The sequence below is a fragment of the Silurus meridionalis genome, chromosome 16 (assembly GCF_014805685.1).
Source record: "Silurus meridionalis isolate SWU-2019-XX chromosome 16, ASM1480568v1, whole genome shotgun sequence".
Taxonomy (NCBI): domain Eukaryota; kingdom Metazoa; phylum Chordata; class Actinopteri; order Siluriformes; family Siluridae; genus Silurus; species Silurus meridionalis.
The window spans coordinates 8,822,308-8,841,889 of NC_060899.1; the positions used below are offsets into that span (position 1 = coordinate 8,822,308).

At 38.1% G+C, this 19,582-nt stretch overlaps 1 protein-coding gene across 1 annotated transcript; it reads right to left on the reverse strand.

The window, feature by feature from the left end:
- fam120c (family with sequence similarity 120C) lies at positions 1-19,446 on the reverse strand. Its single transcript, XM_046869028.1, has 16 exons — positions 17,405-19,446; positions 14,565-14,811; positions 14,381-14,463; positions 14,115-14,243; positions 13,770-13,872; positions 13,528-13,601; positions 13,150-13,430; positions 12,430-12,676; positions 9,939-10,110; positions 9,362-9,611; positions 8,792-8,906; positions 8,492-8,701; positions 8,137-8,353; positions 7,677-7,812; positions 7,491-7,554; positions 1-5,494 (listed from the first exon to the last, which is right to left on the reverse strand). The coding sequence occupies exons 1-16, from the start codon at positions 17,951-17,953 to the stop codon at positions 5,213-5,215; spliced, it is 3,159 nt and encodes a 1,052-aa protein (XP_046724984.1). The 5' UTR covers positions 17,954-19,446; the 3' UTR covers positions 1-5,212.
- Between the last annotated feature and the right edge of the window lie 136 nt (positions 19,447-19,582).

Consider the following 19,582-nt stretch of genomic DNA (forward strand, 5'->3'; position numbering starts at 1 on the left):
TTTTTTTTTACTAAAAGAATAAATTTTATTTCAGCACTGTAAGTCATCTTCTAACCATACAAACATGACTGCCAACTTCAACTCTTTCTCTCTCAGCCTTTTGGCTTTCTTCTCAATGCATCGTGAATCCAGACCACAACAGCAAGACAAATAAAAAAGATTTCTTTCCCAAACAACCTGGTGCTTTCTTTTTTTGACTAAAAATGAGAAACTGTTAATAACGATCATAACCATAACAGCAATAATAATAAATGAATTTTCACCCTTCACTACACAAGTTCTTTTGGAGACCTTGATGCATGCATCAACGCGTTTATCCTGGTGAACGGATCGGATGACGGAGCATGTTGCCTACAAAGAAAACTGGGGTCGACAACATTGCAGGGGCAACATGCTCTAAAAAGAAGAGGATAAAACAAGGGCACTCATCTAGCAAAAGTAGGGGGAATGGCAAGGTGCCACTGTACACAACACATTGCTGTTATCGCTAACGGGCTCAAAACCTTACAAAGACCGGTCAAAAGCACACAGGAGGTCCTGTGACGTGAAGGGCTTCAAAGCAAGGATAGAAGGGAAGAGTTTTAAAGCAAAAAAAAAAAAAAAAAAGAAATTCTCAAGACACAAGTCTATAGGAATGCACAGGCATGGACTCACGCTAACTTGTGGCTGAACCAGTTAACAGTTATGTGCTTACATTCACCCTCACCACGACTACTGATGAAGCTACATTTCCCAAACTGTAACTGTAGAGGGTGCTAGGATTTTAACCGCATCGAGACTTGCATCTGAGGCTATGCTTCATAAAAGAGAAAACTATGTTAGCAAAGAAACCGGACAACACACACCTCAGCCACATTTCACCAAAAAAAATGTAAATACATTGTTTCCTTCATTTAATATTTGTCAATGGACCCATAATGTGTGTCTCAATTACTGAATAGAAGAACTCTGATTTCCACAAACGAACAAAAGCTGTAATTTGGGTTGACAAATAGTAAGAAAGTATGCACTTTGGTTTTTAGAAGCAGAGAGAACTCTGATTTTGTGCAAGGATGCAATAGTTGAATGTTGAATTTGATCGGCTTTTGAATGATCGTCACTGATTAATTGAAGCGTCTAAAAATGTTCGACAAAGTTGTGGTTTAGTCCAATGGCTACAATTCAATTCTAATGGTGAAGTGGTCTGAAACAATAGCAATAAGGTAAAAAATACCTATAATCATTACAGTTTCAAATATCTACCTGTGCTAAGTGCATTTAATACTAACTGTAGCAACAGTGAAAGGAGTAATAACTATTTTTTTGTTTGTTTTTTTTAATAGCAAGAAAAACTATTTTCACAATTTCAAACCAAAGATGGTTAGGTTTGTTTTGGTTTTTTTGGTAGGTTTTTTTTTTTTTTTTTTTTTTTTTGCTTTGTTTTGTTCAACGCTGAAAATATCCGTTTCCAACTTCTGGCTATGATTACATACAGACTGATTATAAGCGTAATTATTATTGTTGTTAATATTATCTTTACTGTTAGTATGACGGGGTAAGGAGACAACACTGCAGCGGGGGCAAGAACGTCCACAACCAAGACATAAGTGAAAAGACAAGAGAGTCTAGACATGATGAAGAGAAAAGAGGCCAGGGGGTTTTCGTGGGTTTTTTTTTTTTTCTTTTTTAAGAAAAGATAGGGCAGAAATCAGGTTGTTCTTGTAAAACTACTGAAAGCAAGGATGTGAACAGCGAGAGTGTGTATTAGTAACGCTATATTCAACATCAAGATAGGGATTTCTTAAATCAGCAACAAATAGTGCAGTACAGTAACTAACGCCATATGAATAAATCCGCACACGTTCTATATTAACACCGATCGAATAGGACTGATTAGGATAAAAGGGGGAAAAGGATTATGATAAGGGGTGGCTGTACCTAAAAAAAAAAAATCTGAACATAGATCCCTTAAAATACTTAATACTGTAAATGATCATACATCTGCATCTATGTTGGGTATAATGAACTCTCAACAAATATCTGATTAAAATGGCAAATAAAGAGGTTAGGACAGTGGAGGAAAAAACGAATACATAAAAGCGAGATTAAAAAGCTCTGCGAAGGGTAACTTGGGAACCACACATCTGAAATCACTAATTAAGCATTACAAGTAATTAACTATATCAAATACAAAAAGAAATCCTAAATAACGGTACATTTTTCTCTTGTACTAACTGGTGTCTCTCTAAAAGAAAACATCTACATATGCACGTGTGTGTGTGTGTGTGTGTGTAAATGTTTATGTTTATTTCTGGGTGTATCTGAATTAGTGGTGTGTTCATATCGTTGAGGCTAAGATTAAGCTATATGTAACTGAGATTACTGGTATCCTATGAAAATACCTGGTGCCTGCTTAGCGAAGTTACTAAAAGTTGTGTCTACCTTAAATGGAAACTAAAAACTGAAAAAAAGATCTACAGTCTGAAAAAGACTTTTTGCAATTGTTTGCTTATAGGTACAAACAAGTGCGCTTGTGTGTATTCCTGTTTCTTGGTGTGCTTAGTTCATGATGGAAGAACCCTTCCATTGTGAGCACTGCTGAAATTTCATCTTTAAATGCAACAACCGACGTCTGAACGTCAGAATAATCGGTTTAGTACGGTATCGCGTGGGTTTAAGTACACTACCTGCAATGCTATAGTCTTGATTAATACCGACGTATCATGGTTCACGTACGTCCAAGACAGTCACATCATGTCTTTACTTTTAAGGACTTGGACGTAGCCACTGACAAACACTTGTTTAAAAGGTTACTGCTGACTATTTGTGTATTTCTCTGTGGTACACGCATACAAACTTAAATGAGTGAAACTAATGAAAGGGATTCGGCAAACCTTTTAGAATATACAAACATAAATATGTCTGTCATTCTGCTATATTTAGAGCTTTTCATATATTGTATATTGTAACAAAATAAGGTGCATCTTATTAACATGCCTGCACAGACACTAATGAAATTCAGTATTAAAGATTTCTAATTAAAATTATTTGTCAAAAGAGCAACTCTCTAGTGTATTTGTTCTTTGATACAAATCAAAGCTCATTCCCAACATTCCTATTATTACGAGTACAAAATAGTTTACAAAAGGAGCGTTCCCTTTGGGTCAAGGTGCCAAATTGTGTTTCAAAGCAGGAGGAATTTCATGTTAGACGGATTACTTTAAACCCATTTTCCCCCTCAATAAAATGCTCTATGAAAAGTGCACGATGTCCATGGGCAGTTCTAAAAACATGTGTGGGTTTAATGTCACAAAAACAGAACATATTTGAATGTAATGTAATGACTAGAGAGGGTGCTTTTCCACCCACCTGTGTCAAAAGATTTCTAATTTCACTTCTTTAACCCAGTCTCCTCGATCTACGTAATCTAACAACTGGAGTTGTACTGATCTGTAATTATACAGAACATAAGTGCTTTATGTTGGATTACAATAAGTTTCAAAGAGCATTTTCATTATCATTTGGTGCTGGGGCTTGCATATCAATATCTATATCTCGGGGCATTAAGGTGCTTTAAAAAAAAAAAAGAAAAAAAAAATTGTTATATATATATATATATAAACTTATAACCCTATTTGCTGCTCTGTCAATAGGTATCGCAAGTGCTGTATGATCATTAAAATAGTAAAAAAAAAAAAAAAGAGTAGACACTTTTTTTTTACCGAATGGAAAAACTACTGAGAGTGGAGACAGCAAAGCTAGACCATCCCTGACTGGTATATCGTCAGTATCACGTCTTTCTTTACATCACGCCTTTCAGCATTTTGATAAGCAGAAACTGCATTACTGAAACTTGTAATCTACTTCAGCAATGCGACACAAACCATTTTTCTGCAATAAAAAAAGTGGGGTTTTTTTTGTTGGTTTTTTTTTTTGGACCCTTATTGATTTATGCTTAAACTTCAAACTGTAATGTTATTAAAAAAAAAGAAAGAAAAAGAAATAGATGAAAAAGAATTATTCCCCTTGAAGGGCCGATTCAAACAAACAGTGCTACTGACTAACAATGAATAAAATCTGATGCTAATCTCATGCTCAAGTAGCTTTAGATTCACTGGTAGCCATATCACAATTTGTGAGGACAATCCCCTCTTTATCAACTTATGACAGCACTGGAGTGTCTCGCATTATACAGTGCTCAATCAGAGACAATTTATAAACTCTAGACAGGGTCCTAATTCATTATTAACCTTACCTGCAATACAACTAGAAACAGGGATTCTGCTTAAGTACTATGGATAAATTTAAAAAAACATCATTGTTTAAAACAAGAAAAACGTGCAGATTTTGACAACTACTGTGATCCATTTACCAACAACTACAATAATGTTTGGTGAGACCCTATAAATAGGTGTTAAAAAAGAAAAGAAAAAAGGAGGAGGAGACCTATTATCTACACCTATGCATTTTAAATGCATATAAAAAATAATTCTAAATGTCAACACAATGTGTAACATGCTACTTAAGAAATATTCAATACAAAGCTCATGCCAACTATTAAATGTTGTGTATATAAGTTGGGGAGTTGGAGGTCCATGGTGTATTAAATCTGCTTTACAGCTCATGGTTTAATTGTCAAATGCATGAAGTGTGACTGACAGCCAGGGTGATCAACAGCATTAGTTTAAGTGGCAATGTCTTCTCTGGAATTAAATAAAACATGCTTTAGGACGATTAAATGATCTCCTAAAATGCTCTGGCTGTAAATGTGGATTTAATTAAAGTATATTTTGGACAAAAAAAAGGGCCTACTGTCACCACACGTTAGGCAATAGTACAAATATACCCAACCAGTGTTCTAAAATAAAATCGGGGGGGGGGAAATGGTTGAAAGGTGAAAAGACTGAGAGCTTGTCACAATGCTACAACCCTGATGGGGCAGTGGAAAGGCTGAGGTCCAGAATCGAAAAGATTCAGTGCAATGTGCATTCAAAAGGTTGTGATTTTTTACTTTGCTCAGTTCCAAATCAGAACCTACTGTTAAGGTGACATAGACCGCACCCTTTCTCACACTGTCCATCTCTAGTTTCCAGCATGTGTAACATCATAAATTATTCTTATAACAACAACACGAAGTGGCTACTGTGCCTAATTATGTTTTGCAAGGAAAAAGGCAGTCGAACTTGGAACATTCCCTCTCAACTCACTCATTCTCTTAAACTATAGGATGTAATCACTCCTCTTTTTGTAGTGCACCATCTGACGAGCAGTCGTCAAGGCAACATGGGGCCTCTACCTCCACCCCATCTCCTGATTGGTTGTCTTTGCTGGCTAAGGCACACTGGATTGGCTGGGCCAGTGATGGCAGGTCAACGGGTTGGCCAGTGGCGCTTCCTGAGGAGCTGCCGTTCAGCTGCTGGGATACAACGCCGGCTCTCTCTGCGGGCCGCCCCACTGTTTTGGGCTCCTCTGCCAGCTTTGGGGGGCTGGATGAGGGAGGTGAGGATGAGAGAGTCTACAAAAAATAAAAGAAATCCAATTATGAACGTGAGCTTAAACTGCAGACCTGATCCTAATCAGGTAGATGATGTAAAAAATACATTACAAAATTTGCTGTCTGTGTAAATCCCCTCTTGCTGGGAACAAATGCAAAGACTAAAAGAAATTGAAAGAAATTCAATTATTTTTATTAGCTGACTGTAAACCCTTTTTAGCAAAGGACTTTGCAAAAGAGCTAAAAACCACAAAGTGTGCAATCACTGCTCCTCACTGTTAACTATGGACAAAAGAATATAGTTATAAATCTAAAACTAAAATCATATATGTGGTCAGACCAGTGGTCAGTGTGAGATAATTCTACTCAAAGCAGCAAATTTGAACTCCTCTAATACAAGATCCAAATGTGTATGGTGAAGTCAATTAGACAAAAACATGAACATGATGAATAGAAAACGTGGCTTTGCATGGTTACATGGCATACAGCTGTTATGACTTAGGGTGTACTCACTTTTGTTGCCAGCTATATTTACAATAATGGCTGTATGTTGAGTTATTTTCACAGGACGGTAAATCTGTACTGCAATACAAACTGCACAATGACTACTCTAAAATATATTCAAGTGTTATTTCTATTGTATTGTCCCTTCAGAAAATGTACTGAAATCGTTGCTAAAACATGATGTACTTACTTTTGTAAGATACTGTGTGCATGCGTGCGCACACGCACACAAACATACACATATTACGGCTGTCAAAATTAATGGGTAAACAGGCTTGTGTGAGTAAATTGCTCAGTGCAAAGAAACAGAAGTAATGAGAACCTGGTATTTCTGTCCTTTTTTTATGCATCTAATAAACAAACAAGTTATTTGAAAAACATCCATGACCTTTGAAACATGTCGTATCTTCATACTCATGAGTTTGGTTTCACTAATAATAAACAAACATTTGCATAAAGCATCCATATTTGTCCATGGCCAAGTTGATTGGGGATTTAAAAACTTTAATTAAAAAAAATATAATAATAATAATAATGAATTTATGGTACATTGAGAACAGATATTTGAATGAGAATTTGCGATTAAGTTGTAATAAAAACTACGGTTGTCGATTTAAATGTTTAATTTTATATTTTATATATAAATAATCTTAAACATTTTAATCAATTGACAACTGTAATTTTGTAATTTTTTGAATTTTAAATAAAATGCCTGCTTGGTTAAATATGTATAATATACTATTTATAAATCAAATTATTGCAATACACGTTTTCATTATATTGATTAAATTAAATATTGATTTTCATTATATTGATTAAATAATAAATTCAATTGCCACAAATTAAATGTATTTAATAAAAGGAATTATTTGTTTAAATAGTTTACATTTGTCACCCCATCTCGGTAATGCAGATGTGTATGATCTACTTAACTGTTCTACTTATTTTTCATACTTTAGCAAATGTCTTTATTCTTTCTATCTCTTGTTCATTCATTCCATTCATATGTGGAAATGTCAGGATTTTCTCCTTTTAAGAGAAATTCTTGAAGCTGGACATAAAACACTAAAGAATCAGTTTTCATACATGATCAAAACAAATCTTATTTCTGGTATGGGTTAAGCAGCCAAAACAACACTGTGCTAACTACTTTCTTTTTTATACCCCTGACATTTTTAATAGTAATGGGAAGTTTGATAAAAATAATAATAAATAAAATGCACTCAAAAAGCAAGGCAGAGGACTGAACAAACTTGTGCTAAGCCTGCCACTTAATACATCCCTCAGGTAACTCGGTATGAATGTGTGCACCTTTACACCCCTTTAAATATACATATAAACACACACACACACACACACACACACACACACACACACACACACACACACACACACACACACATATATGTATACATACAGATGGAAAGGAAATAACTCTTTTGCATTTTTGCCATTTTTCTCAAATGAACTGAGGTTATTACTAATATCAAATTAAAGTGTATATTGCCAGTACCTGTGTTCGATTTGTGGTAATCTTCTTCCCTCCCCTTCCCTTTGGTATCATTTCTTTACCCCTTCTGTAAGAGACATTCTAATGTTTCTAGTCCTCATTTATTCACATTTTATCATGCTTTATGCAATCATATAATATATAATGCTTGCTAGTGTTGGCATGGCCACATTAAATATTGTGACTTACCCTTTTCCTCCTCCCACTGATACCACCTGTACGTTGAACCCTCCTCTGCCACGCACCGGTTTGTTTCCAGCCCACTGGCCAACAACCATGCCAGCAATTTCTAGCTTCCCACCTTGAGGAGGTATAGACTGGATACCTTTTTTGACAGAAATTTGACAGCGTAAAACAATATGCTGCTAAATCTGCCTTATGGCAGATTAATATAAACTTTTGAATTGACACTGGTTTACCAAGAAAAAAAAAAAAAAAAAAAAAACACCATTACAGTACAGTATGTAGTAACTTAAAGTAAACAGACTTTCTAGTATTCTCACAGTTCAGTGAAGCGTATAGAAATAATTGCTCTTCTAATACACATTAAATATATGTATAAAAATTTGGATTTTTTAAATAATTTTTTTTAATGCCTCCAACTGGACAGTTTGAATCAGAACAGGAAAATGTGTGACTGTGAAAAGACCTGGGAAAGCTCTTGGTCGGTGCTGGTGGTGGGGAGGAGGCATAGAGCCCAAGGGTCTAGGCGGATACAATGGGTGCATAGGGTAGAATGGTGGCACCATGGAAGGTGGTAGGAAAGCTGGAGGTGGCAAAGGTGGGGGTGGTGGAGGAGGCCGAGAGAGGTTGATGCCCTCCAGAATAGCCTGCCTCATCTTCTCAACTCTGGACACCAGCTCCTCCTGTCAGAGAGAATGGTTTTTAAGAAGCTTTATTTTAAAAATTCAGAAGTTAAGAAAAGCAAAGGGAAACATTAAACAAGTTCTGTTAGATCATTAAGGGTGAGAAGTTGAATGGCAGGTAAAAACAATAAGCTGTACCTGGCCTTCACACATGTCCAGCAGTGCAGCCCTGTCTCTGGTAGCTTTGGCAAGTTTGCTCTGAAACAGCTTGCCATCAAAGAAGCCCCATGGGCAACAGTGATCCCATGGGAGTGGCTGGCCGCACACATCATTCACAAAAAGGGCAGTGTCCACGCCACTCATGAACAGAGAAGCCAGCTGCACACCACGGTTATCCACTTTCTCCACCTAACAGTCAAAGAAGTCAGACATAGACAAACCTCCCAACAAGCAAGCAATTACAAAGGATATAACGAGTTTGCATTTCTGAACACCTGCCTTGAGTTCCTGGAGTTGATCAGGCTCATAGAGCTGGTTGGACACCGCTTGAGCCAAAAAGGCATCAAGCTCATGGCGTTGGAGAATGCGGCCACCCGGCCACTGCATCATATACCTGCATGCAAGAACACAGACCTCCCATCACTTCTAATAACTATAGCAGTAATCCACAAAAATCAAATGCAGCTGTACAGGTGACCACAAACAGAATGTCGAGAAAATAATACCATACACTATAATTGCGATATGCATGACAGCAGTTTAAAAAAAAACTAATAACAGTTAAAGTTAACAGTTGAAGTCTGCCTTGATTATCTGAAGCAAAGTTTGTGTTTTTATTTAAATTAAAGCTATGGCTTACAATAATACACTGGAAAAACCTGGATATGTTTGAATCCTAAGGGGAAGACTATAAGCAAGATTTGTAGATGTACGCAAGTTTAAAATGTTTGTAAGAAAATCATATTTGACACAGGCCACATCTCAATAAAGCTAAACAGTTATGATTGCAGGCTTTCCCTGTATAATAATGCTCTGCATTATGTAAATTTGCATATGAAATTTCACTACCTGAGTACACAGCACATGAGCAGCAGGTGTGATGGCACGCAGGACGGGTTAAGCAGGGCAGGACAGTCTGATCTCATGCAGGCCAAGAAGGCCCGTGTGCGTCGACTACGGTCCTCAGAGGCACGGCCAAGCCACAGACGCCTCAAATTCGGACAGGTCCACTCACGGAAACACATAGCTGGGACTAGCTCAGGGGTCAAGGCTGACTTGGCCTTACTGGCACACCATTCCTTAACTATCACTGGGGGCACTAAGGAGTCACAGACAAAGAAAGAAAGACATAAGTGACCTGCTTGGCATAATGAACATGCATGTACATTGTTTAATTATTACACAGTTTTGAACTCCAAAGTATGGGGGGAAAAATATTCTCAAAACACTTGATGCATGTGGTGCACATAAGTACGTTTAATTACTGGTCTGTATTGTCTTCTGAATTAGAAAGCCAGTAGAAAATAGCTAATACCCTTTCCTTTAAACTAAAACACTTTTTGAATAAAAAAGATGATCGTTGTGTTGGGATACAGAAAGACAATATAAGAATAAAAAAAAAACACTAAAATCATACCACACTCACCCTCTAGCGGAGCGCGCTTGCGCATGGCCATTCTTTCCAGTCTCCGCTGGGTCTCAGCCAGGCTAAACAGCACGCCATAGGCATACTGCCGTGCTGAGCGGAACAGCAAAGAGGCAGGAGGCAGGTCAGGGTTACACTCGTCCTCTATACACACTGGCATCTTCATCTCCCCCTATGATACACAGTAAATAATCTGAAAAACACTGCTAATGTAATGCTGAAATTCATAACATTTTACCACTTCCAAATAAAACCATAAGCACTGTACAAAAATCAGGTGTATTATAGTTATGTGCATGACAGACTCGCACTAAATAACAGATTTGTTGAAACTCGACCGTTCAAATAAACTCAACAGCCCCCAAGACCCTGACATGAAAAACATTGAACTATACAAATAAGTGACCTATACAAATCTACTCACTGCTCGACACCACTGTGTTGTAAAAGTTAAAAATATTCTCTGTTTAATGGGAAAGTTTTCAGGATATACATAACAGCCCGATAGTTAAACTTTATCTGAAGCAGTCTGCGTGAAAATTAAAAACAAGTCGTTAAATCCTAACTCTGGTCAGCATTTTACTTTTGCTTGTCTTGGGTCTTCTTTGCGAAAAAATGGGTTCAACTCTTGTGGGATCCTCCTTGCACAAAAATGGTCAAATAAATACAAGGGTACTGACTCAGATGGATAACAGGATCCAGTTTGTGACCTTTGTTTCCTCAGACTTATTAGTTTTTACAAAATATTTTTATGTTAGTTCTGGAAGCAATATTCCAGAATGTTTAAAAATATTTTGATTAACTTCCAAGCACTTGTGCATTGTCCAGATGTTTTTTTTTTTTTTTCATGATTGAGAAAAGAAAAATGCCTAATCATTTCCAGGTTTTTCCAGGACACTGCAGTGGGGGAGGAGGGTGGGGGGACCTCACACATTTGTATTCTAGTTGTACCCTATTGTACAACTGATTAGTTTACTAAACAGCCGCTTGGCCTCATTAATCAGCCTTCAATAAAGTTGGGTGCAGAAACAGTGTGAATCAATCAAAGACAAAATTACAAGATCTTTTGCTGGGTTTTACAAGCATTTCAGAAACACACGTATGTGCTAACCACAGCATACGCAAGTGTACAGCTGATTTGCATGTAGTTATGCTCTTAAAACTCCATAAAAGTGCACAGCTGGGAGCAGGAAATGAACAAGGAGAGTAAACACAATGGTATAAGTTGAGAATATTTTAAATAATTTCAATGTCACAAAAAATGTTTCACAGTGTAACACCACTAGAGTCTTATAAAAAAAATTTAAAAATAAAAGAAAAATAGATTTACACTGTATCACATCAAACAGAATAAGAAATACATTTAATAAAATGGTTGAATGTCTCATCCAACATGCTGGAATTTTCACACAGCATTAAACATTAATGTCATGGCAAATGGAACCAAATTATAAGCAGCTTCCACAGTCTGAAGAAAATCACACCAGGCTTTCTCTCAAAGGAAATCCTAAACCTTCCATCACCTGAGGCATATGTTTACAGCGACACAAATAAAGACCAAACTGTTCTCCATTTATATGTTGCAACTGAATGATCGTTCATTTTTAATTCATGGATTTGTGTTCGCTCACCATCCTCCTTCTTTTTATATTTTTCCAAACAAAAAAAGGGTCCAAATTTTCTTTATTATGTAGAAATCTGTCTAGCCAACTGTAGAGTGGCAGAGAGAAAGAGAGGATTGTGTGTGGTTAGGGGGCGGTGGGAGGGGTGTATATAAACAATGAAAAAGCTTAACTGAATTAAGCAAAAAGTACTAATCATAAAAACTCTCCTTCAATGATGCCCTTCAAATATGCATTTAGGACATTATTAATGTGTGTTGTCATTATATTATTATTTGCAATGAGTTTCACAATTAATCATTACAGTTTTAGTAAAATAGGAAAGTAACAAATAATATAATTCTGTTCAGAATCAGTAAAAATCACTTGTTAGTAGTTATAAATAGTAGGAGTGTAACTGTACACTTACCAAATTTTTTCGTTACAGGGCTTTTTACACCCACTCCATATCGGAAATAAGATTTGTTAAGTGCATGCATGAAAACGCTAAAGAATCCATAGCATGTTACATTATTTAACCAAGCAGGCATTTTATTGAAATTGTTTTAAAAATGTAAACTGTTGATGTTTACAAGTGTTAATAATAATAATAAACTGCGTTAATAAAAACATTTCAAGCAAGTTTGTCATTTCTTTCGCCTGAATTAATACATCTAAATATAAAAAAAAAAGATAGAACTACTGCCTCTCCATTCAATCACCGTCCTATGAAAACAATCACTTTTGACGAATACAAATAAAGTCACTTAAACCATAAACTAAATCCTGATCCCCTCATTGATCCTGTCTCTGGGTGAGGCAATGACAGTTTGACTGAACATTTTCATTTTAATTCATATGAACTTCAGGGAAGACAAAAACGGCAGTACCTTGGTGAGGATGTGGTATATCTGTGGGTACATGAGACCTCGTCTGTGTCTGTGCTCTGCCACTCGTAGCACCTCGGCGCTGACCTGGGGAAGGGGTGGAGTAGTGATATCCATGTGACTTCTTGTTGCCATGGACAGCAGCGACGGAATTGATGGTCCACTCCCGTTGCCTTGGGGACCGTCCCCAGAGGCACCACCACCATGGCCACTGGGCTCTTCCCACCTAGAGGACTTATCAGTCAAATGACTGAAAAGCAGAAAAACACACTAATTAATATATGCCTTAATCAAATGATATCATGGTAGCATTGAACATGACCTGCAAACCTGTTATAAGTAATGCTTTAGTGTTTTTATGATACAGCATAAAAATCTGAACTTCATTATTCAGTGTTTCGAGGGGGGTTTTCCACACACTTCCTATGGGATCTTTATGAGCCTCCTGAAAATGAAAGAACTGACCCACAAATGTAGACCACTATTGCCATGTTAAAATACTCCTTAATATATTTGTTTTCTTGCAGGGTCTCTGTATGCTCTGAAATAATACCGTCAACATTATGTTACAGAACAGCACAGCTGTGTAAATATAATATAATAATCAGTGAGTAAACCAATAATATAATATTCTAGAGGAATGATACTAACACTGCTGTAATTCTGTGGCCATTAAAAGAACAAATGGGAATCGATTTGTGACAGACTCAGAAATAAACTCACTTAGTGCTGGTGTCATTTTGCTCTTCCCCATCTGAAGAGGATGATGGGGATGGGGAGGGGCCTGGAGGAGCAGCTGAGTGGTGATTGGGCAGTCGGTTGCCAACTTGAGTGGAATCATATGGTGCAGACCAATCACCAAAGCCCATTTTCCCAACAAGAGAATCATTGCACTCCTGCAGTGGTGGAGGCGGGTTCTGGAACAGGAGGGCAGAGGCTGGGCCTGGGCCATAGGGCCCACCGGGATAAGGCACCTTAACACCTGATACCTGGGGTGGACCAACCTGTCAAAGACAGAAAAGTAAAATGAAACAAGAACATAAAGAACGTAACTAGAAATAAAAAAATACTAACGAAATTACACGTTATTCTGAACTCTACCTGGGCTTTTCCAGACTGTAGTGCCCCCATGTGGCCTGGAGGACCACCAAACTGACAAGGCCCAAAGCCTGGCACTGTGAACAAAGCCAAGAAGAATATAATATGAAAAGTCAAAACCATTAAGTAAGTAGGTACTCATTAAAAGCAAGAGATCATCTTTTCAGTTTAAAATACTTTTTCAACTATCCGGTATTAGAAAAACATTTAATTCCAAAGAGCATATCCATGTGAGCCGTACTTACAGAGGTAAGGAGAAGGTCCCATGGTTAGAGGTCTGGGTTTACTGGCCGCTGAAAAGTATTCCACTGCCTTCTTAAATCTTTCAATTTTATCTTCAGTCCGAGACTGTGCAAGGAATAAGTTTGTCAGTCAAATATTTTCATGACTTATTCAGGTAAACATAAGCCAGAATTCTCAGTAACTAGAAAATTTAATTCTGTGAAAGTACCTATTTCGTTAAATTATTTTGTTCTTTATTGGACTCCAGAATGAACAAGAACTTTTAATGTGTTTATGATGTTTAAATGCAATTGTTGTACTTTTTTTAAATAACAGCATACCAGAAAACATAAGAAACACAAATGTACCTGAGACTGTTTGAACACATCTCTGGCCACAGCATCCAGGTTCCCAAGGTCCTGAATAGATGCAACGTACTCTGATACAGCCTTAATCACAACCTCACAGGGAGGGAGGACTAACTGGTGAGCCCTTACCTAAGACAAGCAGAAAGAAAAAAACAAAGATAAAAGCAGGGGCGCTTTTCCCTATATTTTCCCAGTTACCAATGGAGAAGGGTAAAGAAAACTGTCTTTGGGGGGGAAGGGAAAAAAAAACAAAAAAAACCCTGCACCTTAAGGGAGGCTAGAGGGTGTTCTGGACCCAAGAGACTCCAATGAAAGGCAGCCAGGTCTTCATCTGGCAGAATGTGGTTACCTGAGGAAATAAGAAGTCTTCTGATTAGACAAAATAATTCAGTACAAGCTCATATGTACCAGAGATGACCATATGTTCAAACTGCAATGACAGTTACTTACCAAGCAGGGCAGCAAAGATGGGCAGGTGCTGGGTTTTGAGGCCCAGCTGGCGAGCAGCCTCAGACAGCAGGTACTGGTGAGTGGTCAGATTCTTGCCATTCCAGGAGAGCTTGAGTGCATGAGAGCTGAAATAGGCCGGGACATTGCATAGAGCAAACTCTGAGTCCTGTGCAATCAGGCCCTGAAATCCAAAGTCTCTGTACAGAGATAGCACCTCCTGGTGGTGGTCCTCTAGAGTCTGAACCACCTGCAGTAAGATTAGGGAAACAGACTTTAACCCAGGTACTTTATTCTATATTATATTCCTTTCCAATTTAACGATAAGTACAAGTGCTGGACCGGGCGCAAGTGTGTGTCTTTAGGACCCAAATAAAAACACAGATCTTACCAATTGATTAAGTTTTTCTGTTAAACAATGACATAAGTATTATAGGGTTTCATACCACAACGCAGTTGAATGCTCGAAAATGATTGGTCTGAAGGTGTTTTACATATGTATGACAGAACAGCTCAGACAGCGATTATGAAGAGTGTGTATTTGCTAAGTAATAATATGAACAACAGGTTGATATTAATGCACTCGTTCCAATACATTATTGTGCCTGTAGTGCCATCTTATACAAAAGGTACTGCTGACAGTCCACATAATACAAGACGAATTATACATGGATTTACGAAATTATAAAAAATAAACAAAATCAAAATGTGATGTTTTTAGGATATGGTTCTTTTATATTCATGGAGTGAGTCTCAGTAGCAGTGTCACAGCCACTGTGTTTATTAGCATTAGTAAGAATAGATGAGTGTCCCAATTTCTCAATAAAATGACAAGCTGAAAGGGCATAGTAGAGAGAAACTGGTGAGACTTTACTGTGGCAATAAGTGAAAACAGGAACTTACTAGTCTCTAAAATGTTTCACAACGTGAGTTTAATTGATTATAAAAAGTGTAATACACATTTACGCTTCACCAGTTACAGTAATGCAGATAGGAAGCATTAAAGTAGATTCCTGAAGGGGTATTTCTTCTTTAGTAGAAACGTTTCCAAATATTTTTGTTAAACATTTTAAAAATGATTTTGTACTTTTAAGAACAAGAACTTATTTTTATTTCTTTTTTTCACAGAGACCAACAATCGTCATCAATTAAATATAACACGAACCAAAACTCTAATGAAGCAAATACTCTTTGGTTGTCGTCAAACATTTCCTGTCAAAAATAACTTTTCTTTTTAAACAATTAGACTTTTTTTGGTTATGTTTTAGATGTAAAAAGAAACAATATTTGTGTGACCTAGACATAAAAAAAGTATTTGGTTGACATTTTGCCTCCTTGCTGTGTTGTTCTGTGTTGTTTGCAATACATGAAAAAGATGTTATTTGAGTTGAGTGTGCTCATTTTCACTGGGTGTTGATTGCATGTTGTACAGTTCTTTTAGATACATGATGCTGTACAGTTCTTTTAGATACATTATGCTCTGTTTTGTCTGCGTTTCCGCCTACAGAATGCTGCTGATTGTGAAAAGGCAACTCAGGTATATAATCTGCTTGTCTTCAGAGACTGGGCTAGTGATTTGTCCACCCCTGAAAACAATACATTAGTGTGACACTTGAGACACAGCTGCAGTTTCCTGATTCAGGAAAAGCCTGCTGGTTCCAATGTACTCTTCTTTTACCACATTAAGCGAAAATGTGATTTGTTTTGGTTGGCTGCAGACCCTGATGCCTGTTCATCCAAAATAAAGATTGGCTAACTGTAGAGAGCTGTCTAACACGCATTTATTCCAAAATAGGATCTAAACAATATGAGCAAATACGAATTAATAAAATACCAAACCAATTTTCAACTAAAGTAGAACCAGATTAAAATATGGCAATGCATGAGCATCATAAAGTTTAATTTAGTTTTTGGAAATTAATAGTCTGGTTTTGAAAGCAAGTTGTTAGGCTCAGAGGTCCTGAAATGCATATGAAAAAGTGAACAGATCTTTATGATATGGTTATACGACTTATGTTACGTGTAAGCTACAGCACACATCCAGTGCAAAACTAAGCACCACTCCTGGCTGACAGACATTTGGAATTAGAAGAAAATTGAGTTTTCATTGACTTATGCCTTTTATTCCTCTATATATGTATACTCTGTATCTATTAGTAAGTAAAGAAAAAAATAACCGGTTACTAAAAAAAAAAAAAGAAAACTATCCATGACAGGATTGTGCGATGCCAACATCAACTCAAAGTTAAAACCTTTCCTAAAGCAGCACTTCCCTAAGTATTAGACTTAGACCACAGGGAGTCGCCAATGAATACAACGTTTGATTTATTAATGAGCGAGTGTCATACTGTTACCCGTTTATACCTACATGTTAAACACAGTGAGGAACAAAAATTCCTTCTACTGCTTGTTATATCAAAGATAAACAGTAATTCCCAAGCCAGCATATCCCCCCCTCTCTCTTTTAGCAACAATAACAAAAAACAAAGAGCTTGTCATGTTACAGAAAAACCCGAGAGCACAAAGACCTCTGTCCTGAAGACTTGTCATGTGCTGGATAAACTTATTGACCTTTACAAAAAGTTGACGCCCGACACTTTTACCATAAATGTTGTCCTAAAAGAAAACTTGACACTTCTATCAATTACATTTGGACTGAAAACAACTGTCAGAGCTGAAAATTATCAACACCTTCTGGCCGATCAGATTAGAGGATTGACCGTCGCTGATCAATTCCGGGATTTTAACATGTAAAACTTGAAAGAATCTGCTGGATGGGGGATGTGATTCTGTAACTCACGGTTCTCGGCACGTCTCAGAGACCGGCTATGTGGCGCACTCACCCGCACGCGGAAGCGGAACATGGCGAGGCGGACGCAGTGGCTGAGGCAGGCGGGCGGCAGGAACCAGGCTCGCGGGGGCGGCGTGCCTTTGCTGCCCACGTGGTTGACGATGAGCTGCGCGGTCTGTCTGTGGGCCTGCGCTCGGCGCGCCCACTCGGGCCAGCGCTCTTTGCCCAGCGTACCGTTGAAGGCCACGACGAGCTCCAGGCCGCCCTGGTACAAGCAGGCCTGCGACAGGGCCGCCAAGTAGCCGAGCATGGCATTCCACTCGCCGCCGCACACCCAGTCAGTCTGGTAACCGCCGTAGAGGCGCTGCAGGCCCGAGTCTGCGTCCACGAGGATGCGCGCGGGCGGCGGAGGTGGCGCGGGCAGCGCGTTTGGGTGATGAGGATGATGATGGTGGGGATGTGGGGGATGATGATGATGGTGGTGATGGTGGTGGTGTGGAGGATTTCGATTCGCAGTTCGGCCCAGTTTGAGGAGATCTACCGGAACCGACGCTCCCGGGCATCGCTTCTCCAAATACTCCTGAAAGCCCTGAACTCCCATGGTGGATTTATTTTTCCCTACTTCGGTCCTGTTTACGTTTCAAGAGTGGCCGTGATCGTGCGGAAGAGATGTGACCGATGAGTACGCCCTTTCCAGAGTTACAATCGGCGTATGAATCGGTCTTTCTGGCTGAGTAAAGTAACGTGTAACTAAGTAACCCGGGGTTAGAAAATGAATCGTGTCTACTGAGCATGTAAATCTGTGAAATACTAGTCGTGGGCGAGGCTAAGGTTCAGATCTAAACGTGCAACATATATCCATTCTTCACTTTGCGTCCTCGGTCTAACGCACAGAATATACCAGTCCGAATTACAGATTGTTTGATTACTATAAAATCGACCGATGAGAAACCATGACCAAATTTGAACTGGTGTACAGTGGCAGATAACGGCGGCACTAGTGATATCGACGGCGGTGAAAAGGTCCAAAATATAATCCTACATGCTAGCAAACTAGCTTTACAGTAGCTAATTTACGACCAGAAAGATGCCAGTTAACTTGTTTATACCGTTTCCTAATTCGTATCCGACTGCAATTGTTGAATTTTGTAAAGTCTAAACAGTATGTGCTGGAAATCGACAAGTAGCAAGACAAGTGATTTAACCGAAACCTGCAGCGAACAGACCAGCTAACTAGCCAACTTAGCTCGTTAGCCCGGTGTGACTGACGACTCAACTAGCTTACAGAAATCCGAGGCATGTGCGGTTCGGAATGAAATGGTTTGCTGAACATAAAAGAAAGTAAAACAACTAAAATAAAACAAAAAAAACCCGCCACCGTAAGCTCCCTCGCTCTGTCTCACTCAAACTTCATACTGAGGAGAGGAACGTACTTTCAAGCGACGTCGGCCATCTTGCGACTTCCCCGCGGACCGAGAAATAGTGGGCGTGGTGCATGAACGGAGAATGGGAGGTGTTACTTTGTTGAAATATTGGGAGATGTAGTTTAGGGTTAATTTACAGCAATGAGAAGACCGCGTATAAAACTACAACTACCGACATCTTCATCAGGAACTCCGAGTCCATGCCAAGTCCAAAGCGAATAGTTAATTCAAACAAGATATATGTTTTTGAGTGTGTATTTTAAGTGTCGGTCATCTTGACTCAAGTGAATTGGTCATTTATCTGATTAAATAAATCGAACATTGAAATTTTTAATTTTATCAAGTGACCATTTCATGTCCACTCGTGTCCTAACCCACGTCCATGCTTTATTACTGCTTGGTGTATATACAACACAGGTTTATGTTTAATAAATAACTCCCATTTTCACGTTTCTTCTCTTTTTTTCGCAATACAAAGCCTATTTGCATTAACAAATCTATTTAAACAGCTTTAAGCACTGTAATATTTATTTTTTTATATAGGAATCTGTCATATCACCATATATTCAGAGCTATATATGTGACACTTGTAGAGAGGCCTAAATATGTCAATAGTTATGTAAAAATATAATGAATCTGATTACATTTTTGGAGTACTATTTTATTTCTTATAATCCTCACATATTTCTGTGCTGAATAAAAAGAAAATAAAGATTATATTTGTTAGCATGCACATTTTTTTTTACCCTAGGCCCAAGCAGCTTTGCTTCCTAATGAGTTAAAATCTAGATCAATATTTATGAATA